The 10,000-nt window shown below is 42.1% G+C and overlaps 1 protein-coding gene across 1 annotated transcript in view; it reads left to right on the plus strand.

The window, feature by feature from the left end:
- Positions 1-3,670, plus strand: part of LOC310793703 (WD40 repeat-containing protein SMU1-like) — a gene marked incomplete at both ends in the record, with an annotated part of 11,516 nt that extends 7,846 nt beyond the window's left edge. Inside the window, 5 exons of the mRNA XM_083655559.1 lie at positions 5-132; positions 2,147-2,273; positions 2,399-2,560; positions 2,839-2,991; positions 3,572-3,670. Coding sequence (XP_083511685.1) covers positions 5-132; positions 2,147-2,273; positions 2,399-2,560; positions 2,839-2,991; positions 3,572-3,670 — 669 coding nt within the window. The remainder of the gene's footprint in view (positions 1-4; positions 133-2,146; positions 2,274-2,398; positions 2,561-2,838; positions 2,992-3,571) is intronic.
- Positions 3,671-10,000: the final 6,330 nt, after the last annotated feature.

Raw genomic sequence — 10,000 nt, forward strand, 5'->3', positions numbered from 1 at the left:
CTAGGTGTGGAAGATCCAGAGTGGCTTGTGTCTGCGCAGGTTTGAGCACGCTCACAGCAAAGGAGTGACCTGTCTGAGCTTCTCTAAGGACAGCAGCCAGATTCTCAGCGCCTCCTTTGACCAGACCGTCAGGTGGGACATGACTATCATGTTTTCTATGCACATTGTTAACATGTAGTAAAGCAGGTGCTGTTACTCAGTATGGACAGACCATATGAATGCGTCATGTGTTGTAACAGCTGTGTGGCTCTGTGCTGCTACAAATCATTGAGATTATTTAGAATTTGCTACAACATGACTTGTTTGGGCAACCTAGTGGCTGGTATACTGGTGTTTTTACCACGGCACGGCGGAGCCAGCCGTGGTCTTCAAGTGCCATTTTCAGCTCATGCAGGCAGGCAGTAACCTGACACTGCTAGATGGTTTGTTTCACTGAATTATCTGGGAACTCGCTCAGGAAACTGTTTAAAAGGAGCAGGCACTTTAAAAAAAAAAACCTGGCAGGTGATTGGATGCCCCATCTGTCTATCACATCTATCACAGGCTTGTTCCTCGCTGTTGTCACACCTAAATCCCGCCCGTAGACGCTCATTGGTTCAGATTCAAACCAATAGATTGGAGTGTGGCAAGATGGATTTGACGGCCATCAAGAACGGAAATGTGATGCGCTTTGTCAGATGGCCTCTAGAGGGTGTCTTTGACAAAGAGTCTTTGACTGAAAGATGACTCGCCTGTGGGCCATTGATGCCAGCTTGGTCACTACATTTGGCCACTTTTCAGACCCCCTTGAGTGCACAGAATCTGGGCTTGTTATCTGAGATATGCCACGTCACTTGTACTAAAGACTTGTGGCTAAAGACAAACTTGACTTTTTGAGTAAACAAACACATGTTGTGCACATATACATTCTCCCTTTATAAACAATGCAAATAAGCGGTAGAGTGGAATCTTGACATCAGATTTTTCTCGCATGCATAACGCACCTGCAGGCAATTAGGTCTTTCTCTCTTTTCCTGCTCTATGATGAGGAGCATTCGATTTCTATTAGTGAATCGTGTGGAGTGTGGGCTGTGTTGGAAGCACATGGGTTGTGTGGGAGTAGCTGAGACGACATGTCCTCAACCTCAGGCCCAAAGCTGCAACGTGTGCCTCCACTTGCAATTCCAAGAGATGGTAGATGGTTGTTTATTTATGCTAACTCATCACACCAGAGAGGGAGTGAATCAACCAATCAATCAACCAACCAACCAATCAATCAACCAATCATTTAATGACCACAGGACCGAGGTCGGTACAATTTTCTTTTCGGTACAGCATCGTGGGTAAGTTTAATTCAACAATGTTAGTAACATCAAACATAGACAGATATCAGTAACACATTACTGACTGGCACATCAGAGAATATACACAGATTACCACAACACAAAAATCACTGACAATATTTACAAGATTTTATTGTTTCCCCCCCCCTTATTTATTTATTTATTTTGGTGTGGGGGCACATTTTCGCCTTTATTTAACAAGACAGTAGGTAGACAGTACATTTTTCAGGGTTAGTAAGAGGACTTTAGAGTCCTTATTGCAGTGAGCATTAGGTGTTTTGTCATGGATTAGCTGTGCACTAGTCTCGCGAGCCAGCCTCTCTGACGGAAGGGAAGAGAGGCTGGCTCGCGAGACTAGCTGTGCACTGACTCAAGTCACTCCAGAGGATCTAAAAATAAGACATTGGTTACTCAGCAACTGGTGTATTTAACACCATGTGCTGGTCCTGAAGAAAAATGCCCCATGAGTTACATACGCTACCAGTCAAAAGTTTGAACACACCTTCCCATTCACTTGAATGAGAGTGTATCCAAACATTTGACTAGCACTGTAAACATAGCTTTGTTTAGTTACTGAACCTGCTGTTTGACTAGTACTGTAAACATGGTGTTGTTTATTTACTGAACCTGCTGTTTGACTAGTACTGTAAACATGGCTTTGTTTATTTACTGAACCTGCTGTTTAGTACTGTAAACATGGCTGTTTAATACTGAACCTGCTGTTTGACTAGTACTGTAAACATGGCGTAGTTTATTTACTGAACCTGCTGTTTTGTTGCTTCCAAAACAACTGTCAGTCAGTTTTACAACTGTGTTATTTTCAGAATCCATGAATTGAGGTCAGGCAAGACACTCAAGAAGTTAATTGGCCATACGTCATTTGTAAACGATGCATCTTTCACACACGATGGCAGTCACATCATCAGTGCCTCATCGGATGGCACAGTGAAGGTACACTGATCACTTACAATACTCACTATTGGTCCTATGCTAGATCATTATTACTGTGTGTAATATACACACACAATATATTTCTCCCACTGAATGATAAACACTTTTCCATGTGCACATTTTAGATATGGAATACAGAGACTACAGAATGCATCCACACATTAAAATCTCTGTTGAAGAGCTCAGAAATCCCTGTCTACAATGCGATTCCTCTCCCCCAAAATCCAGAGCACTTTGTGGTGTGCAACCACTCCAACATGGTGGTCATCATGAACATGCAGGGTCAGGTGAGAAGAACTCATTAGAATCCATTCATAATCACTAGTCACATCCGCCGAACAAGAGCTTATATAGTTTCTCCAAACATGAAATAAACGAGACTGCTACCATTCTTTCATACCATCCAGAATATTCATTCAGTCAATTAACTTCAATCAAAGACGGATGAAATGCAGTGAAACATCGTTCTCGGCATCATTTGTGTCGAGATATTAAGTATTTTCACTATGACAATACCCACATAATATCATTGAGTTTTGTTAATGTTGCCTCTCTCCTCATTTAGACTGTGAAGACCTTCAGCTCAGACAGAAAGGAGGGGGGAGACTTTGTATGTTGCACCCTCTCCCCCCGTGGGGAGTGGATCTACTGTGTGGGAGAAGACTTGGTGCTGTACTGCTTCAGATATGCCACGGGACGGCTGGAGAGAACGCTGACTGTAAGCCCTATATCCATATATATATATATATATAGCCAATATCTACTTAACTATATCTACTCATTATTAGAGCCTGTAAAAGAAGGCAGTTTATCCAGACTCTTTTGATTCATAGCCACTTCACGTCCTTTTTTTTTTGTCTGAGTGGAATGTTATATGGTCTCTCCTGATTCTAAATATAGCTGAATCACTTGGTTTGACCAAGTAAAATTATTTTTTATAAACATTTTACAAAATGTCTATGGAAAAATGAATGGTGGAAAATCCCTTGGTTTGTATGCCTAACCCGGAAGAGGGTGTGATTTTGGCACTCTATTAAATAACCTGACCTGTGAGATTTTGCCCATCTAGTTATTTTTTGCCCCACTTGATAATCGCTGTTGTGAAAGAATACTGCTGCTGCTGCTGCTGCTGCTGCTGCTGAGTAGCCATGCTAGTGAAGGCTGCCTAGATGATGTCTGGTGATCTGTGATTTGAATGTCTGGTGATCTGTGATTTGAATGTCTGGTGATCTGTGATTTGAATGTCTGGTGATCTGTGATTTGAATGTCTGGTGATCTGTGATTTTCTGCACCAACAGGTCCACGAGAAAGATGTAATTGGCATCGTCCACCACCCACATGAGAATCTGATCGCCACGTACAGCGAGGATGGCCTCCTGAGGCTATGGAAACCTTAGACATCACATGTCATGATGATGTGCACACAGTACTTAGACATCACATGTCATGATGTGTACACAGTACTTAGACATCACATGTCATGATGTGTACACAGTACTACACACAACTCATCATATGGAACCAACTTAACCAGTGCAGTTTGAATCCCCCATTTTCATCTCTTCTCTCTCTAGACCTGAAAATGCACGATGGTAAACTGTTGTGAAAACAGATTTGTAATCAAAGTTGCCATTTTGTTTGGGCATAAGCAAACAATATCAGGGATGGGTCAGTGACGGTTTGTAATACTTTTGTAATATTGATTCAATGATACAAATGTAATGCCATAGTTGCGTCTTCCCTGCATGCTACCTCAGTACACTTTTTACTTTTTTACTCGTGTAAATATCAGTACACGAGAATACTTCAACAGTTTAAGTATTTCTGGAAGATATGCATGAGAAACCTCCATTGACACTTGGTATCCAGTGTGTTTATATTAAGTGTTAATGTAGTCGCAACCTGACTGTTACTTTGTTGCACTGAAATTATGTAATTGGTGTGTTTGTGCATTAGTACAATAAAGATGCCTGCAAGGTAAGGTACTGCTTGTACCAATATTTATCCTTCGTACTATCTACATCATTGGTGCACAATTGTATGTTTGTTTATTACAGACTGTATCTTGTATATATTGTATATAACACTGAAGTTGGCAATCACTGTCAAAATGATTAACAATAAAATTGAAAAACTTTACTGTGATGTCCTTATTTATTCTCTTGAATCTTGAATCTTGAATCTTGACCACATTATTGTGTCAGGCTAAAAATAGTAGGCCTAATTGTGTCGTACTAAATTTGTTCCCTAAATGACAAATAAGTGAGTAATTTCTTTTTTCTTTTTTTTATTACAATAATACAAACAATACAATCCACCAACCGCTTCCTCCACCGCCAACATACAATAAACACACCGTTGAGCAACAGAGCACAATTAAAACAGGACACTATTAAAAAGTGAGTAATAAACTTTACTTACTTACTTTACTACTTACTTATCTACTATTAAATATGAATATAAATATATATAAATTATAAATATAAGCTTTAACCATCATGTATGGTCTGCCTCTATATGGTCTGCCCCATGGCCAAAAGGAAGATGGGGCTTGATTGTGCAGGCTTTGGTATTACAAAACATCAACAACAGGCCTCTCTCCCATAACAAGATGATGTTATGTCTGCTAAGCTCCAGAGAACCCACCTGTCTTCAGTTAGACCAGAGAACCCACCTGTCTTCAGTTAGACCCAGTTCCCCTGTCAGGAACCGGAACAACTTGGCACTGTGCTCTTTATTCTTGTCGGCGGTGTCGGTGTCGCCGATGGTGGACACCGACAGCACCACGCAGGGAGAGCAGGACCCGCACAGCAGCATCGGCAGGCCGGGTTTCACCACCAGGTTTGTCCTCTGGAAAACAACAAACAATCACCCTTTACCAAAAGCAGCCAACCCTGGGGCTGCTCATACTCTTAACGTCATGTAGGGTCTTTACAGTTAGGCTTTCCCTATGCTCAAAATAAATCATCTGGGTAACATTTTATTTGGATAATCCGCCTACAGAGAGTGTAGACCCTCTATTAACATTCCAACAGCTTTTGCTGACATTTAACAATCCCACTGTTTCACTTTTGTCTGTAGATGTGTTTAACAGATTATAATAGAGTAGGCTATGTGACCATTCATGAACATTCTCAGAACAATTGAGTCGCTCCAGCTGGGATGAGACTCAGGTGGGAATGGGAAACAAACACAATCTGTTAAACATCCACAGACAAACATCTACAGACAGAAGCGAAACAGTTGAATTGTTGAATGTCAACTAATAAGTGGTCGAATTGTTACAAAATACTCTTTGTAGTTAGGTGGACTATCCAAATAAAGTGTTAGCATTATCTGATCCAGGAAGGACATGGTACCTTAGGTCTTATCAATGAATATGTGGATCATTGGCTTTAGAACACAAAGACCTGTAGAAGGTCAAAAAGTGTTTCCACAAGAGACCACTCTCCTGGGCTCAAATGTCACAGCTGAAACATCTTCTGAAACAGTGTCTGCGCCCCATACTAAAAGGGTCATAAGCTATTTGTAGCTGCTGATAATATCATTAGCTGCATCAAAAAAAAATCTTAAATTTCTATGAATAATTCTGCCATCATTTGATCACAAGGGTTGTACTCTGCAGGCCACAGCAGGGGAGATGAGCAATCCTCTGATCTTGTCTGGTCCAGTGTGTGAAGTTTGATCTGTCAGAAGAAAATGAAATTGATATTGACAGGAGTTTTATCTTTGACCTTGAGTCAAAATCACATGTTGAAGAAAAATGAAAATGGTATTTTCAGCTGGGACCAGCAGCTCTAGGTTGCTCTGTTGGTCGGTCGGTCGAAATTTCGAAATGCATGGTGGCAGAGGCAGAGTAGATTGGCCTGCCCCTACCATCCTGCACATATGTGTTTGCAGCTATTCCAAATCTGTGCGTTTTTTTAACGTATCCCTGATTTTTTATTTATTTATTTTAGTAGACTTCCAAATACATTTCTCACAATTTGAGAGAAAATTAAAAACTTTGTCTCCATTATAATGAGATCAAATTTGGACTCGAAATTTGCCATACTTTGTTAGCCTGGGTGAACCCAGCCTTCAACGTGATGTCACAGACTGGTCTGTAGCGTAGTACATGGAGGTCACGTGACGTCACAGACTGGTCTGTAGTGTAGTACATGGAGGTCACATGGAGGCTGGGTTTACCCCAGGCTAATACTGTGTATCCAGTTGAAGGCCATGGCTGTGCCTAGGCGTGTGTGTGCATGTGTGCGCATGTGTTTTTGTCTATGTGTCTGTGTTCCAGTGGAGCATCTGAGAGAGAGAGACTATGCAGTGTGTCTGATCCTACAGGATTATGAGCTTTTCCTGTCCAGACTTCTTAAGAGAGAGAGACAGAGAGTTGGAAGAGATGGAAAGTGCTACATGCAGGGAAACAACACCGGCCATTTAAGGTAATTAACATTTATTCACTCATGGAAAACAAAGAGTAAAGCAGGCCCATGTTTGAAAGCTATGAGTTCTGATCTACTAACGTTATGAGATAAGGTGAAAATGTATTGATTGTTCCTGTAGATTATGTTGCTATCGCAGCAAAAGTAATAGGATTCAGCAAACTTTTTAAATGTAATTTATATACATGTAAACACCCAGATATAATAAAATAACTAGAAGCATAAAAAACTGTAGAAAAAAACAATAATAACAATTTCTACTTGCACATTAAAACATATATAACACAGCACAATAAAAAAAAACAAGCCCGACCCAAGCCCGTTCTGTCTGAGCCCAGCCCAGCCCATCCCATTGGTTGCATTTATGGGCCCGAGCCCGGCCCGAACCCAAAATCTTCGTAGTAATTTGGCTGTTTGTCAAACTATATCCATGTTGCCTCTTTAGTCTTATGAATAATACATAAGGTTTTAAGGTTACAATGTTATAACATTCTGATTATCACATCAAATATTACCCCAATTACTAGTATTATATATATGTATGTTGTATTATATCTGACCACAAGCTCGGCCTGACCCAGTCCTAGCCCGCGGGCCGGTCTTGGGTTCGGGCAGAGAATCTAATCTCTATTTGCACAATACAGAGATGGGCTCAAGCCCACTGACTACCCTCACCCCAGCCAGCGTCTCCTAACCAGAACCCTTTACTGCCCCAAAAGAGAAGAGCCATCCCAACACAAAGAGCAGTTCAATAACCTCCAGCACTCCCAGCAGCCACACACACAGGAAACAGTGTTGCCTTTCTGTGTGACTAATGTGTCAGAGACAGCTGTTTAAGGCAAGGAGGCTGTGGAGTCCCATCAGGCAGTCTTCCCTGATACTGCTGGCAGAGAAAACACTGCAGAGTGTTCCCTCCCACATATGTCATGACACCCCGGGACCAATGACCTCAGCACCATCATTTATCTCAATGCTCAGCCCCTGGGGGGTGGATGCGGCCAAAAGGTCACCCTCCCCGCCCTCTTACTCTGGACGGATGTACCCCAGAGGATCATCCACAGAATAAATATGGAGCTCTGTGAGAGCTATGCTCTGATCCTAAATGTGCACATTATGTTGGGGGTGCAACATCAAACCTCTTTCTATGATCTTATCACATCGCTCAAGGTCACTGACCTGGAGAGGAGACCAGTCAGCTACAGTCAAACTCCATGAGGCAACAAGCCTCATTCCATTTGTATTGAGAACTAGGAATTTAAAGGTCAAAGTTCACGACCTCGGATTCCCTCCCACACCGATCTCGGGAGAGCCTCACCAGCCCCGACCTCAAAATTCAAGATGGCAGGCCCGCGCTTCAACAGTAGTTAAAGTTGTAGTAAATACTGTTTATTAGCAGTTGGTTTTTATCTGTGCCTTATTAAATCAGATGTACGTACACACAGTACCATCTAACTTGGACATGTTGCTACGATGTTTGTATGTGTAAAATACTACATGATGTGTTCTTACTGTTATTGCTAACGATGGCTAGGCTGGCTAGAGCTATAGCCCTGGCTGCCTGACTGTTTTACTGGAACCCGGTCAACTTGGGTGTGACGTCACTCAGCTGGGTAATTCCTAGTTCCCAATACAAATATTGGATATGCAGCAGCAGCAGCAGCATGAAACCAGCCAGGCAGCCGGATGTGGAGGAAATGTGGACAGACCACAGCTCATACTGAGCCAAACAGCTGTGCTGCTGTAATGTCAAGGGGAGGTAACACAGCACCTCCGTGAGAACTTTGTGAAATAAAAACAAAAAAGCTATAGCATTTATATGTAATAATCTCATTAGCTAGGCCGATGACTTCTGCTTTGGATCGCAAAACATACATTTTAGTTTTGACAATTATTCAAATACTTCTTAATATTACATAAAGACATATCACAAGGATTGTTTGGAGGGAGTCAGGCATCAATGGATCCTGCCTTCCTGAGTTGATTGATATTAAAGTTATAACAGTCAGGGGATGTACTTATTAGGAGAACAGAACAATGGCTCTAGCCTGGTAAAAAAACAAAAAACATCCTGATAAGGTGACGTCACATTCTGTGATCTGTGGAGAGGAACAGAGGTCGTCACATTCTGTGATCTGTGGAGAGGAACAGAGGTCGTCACATTCTGTGATCTGTGGAGAGGAACAGAGGTCGTCACATTCTGTGATCTGTGGAGAGGAACAGAGGTCGTCACATTCTGTGATCTGTGGAGAGGAACAGAGGTCGTCACATTCTGTGATCTGTGGAGAGAAACAGAGGTCGTCACATTCTGTGATCTGTGGAGAGGAACAGAGGTCACGTCACATTCTGTGATCTGTGGAGAGGAACAGAGGTCGTCACATTCTGTGATCTGTGGAGAGGAACAGAGGTCGTCACATTCTGTGATCTGTGGAGAGGAACAGAGGTGACGTCACATTCTGTGATCTGTGGAGAGGAACAGAGGTCACGTCACATTCTGTGATCTGTGGAGAGGAACAGAGGTGACGTCACATTCTGTGATCTGTGGAGAGGAACAGAGGTCACGTCACATTCTGTGATCTGTGGAGAGGAACAGAGGTCGTCACATTCTGTGATCTGTGGAGAGGAACAGAGGTCGTCACATTCTGTGATCTGTGGAGAGGAACAGAGGTCGCGGCATTAGGATGGTTTTACCAGGATACAATGGCTCTGCTTGTGTAAATATTATTATCTCGTTAAGATGTTGTAAGAGACGTGTAAGAGATTTGCATACACTGTCCTCATGATTTGGTTACAGAGAGGTGTGTGTGTGTGTACCATGAGTATAAAAATATAAAAAGAATAGAGATCTGATAACTTATATTTTATACTTCAGACCAACACATTTACATAATGTGCCATTTATATCCCTCCATTTTTATCTCCCTGTGAGGGCACTTTACCTGGTAGAACATCCAGATCACGCCCTTTTTAGAACTCAGCCTTAATTTTGATGTCAATTACACACCTGTAAAGTTTCGTGACTGCAACTTGCATGTTTTTCACGCTATCACATTCACAAAATCTGTCCACAGACAGACAGACAGACAGACAGACAGACAGACAGACAGACAGACATATAAACACCTGTACTCAAAACAGCTTCTGCCATAGTTCTCCTTATAATAGGTGCCTTCAGGACCACATTTTTCCATGATGACGCACACGCACGTGCGCGCACGCGCACACACACACACACACACACACACACACACACACACACACACACACACAGACACACAAACACACACACAGACA

Source organism: Poromitra crassiceps (assembly GCF_964638095.1).
Source record: "Poromitra crassiceps genome assembly, chromosome: 19".
Taxonomy (NCBI): Eukaryota; Metazoa; Chordata; class Actinopteri; order Beryciformes; family Melamphaidae; genus Poromitra; species Poromitra crassiceps.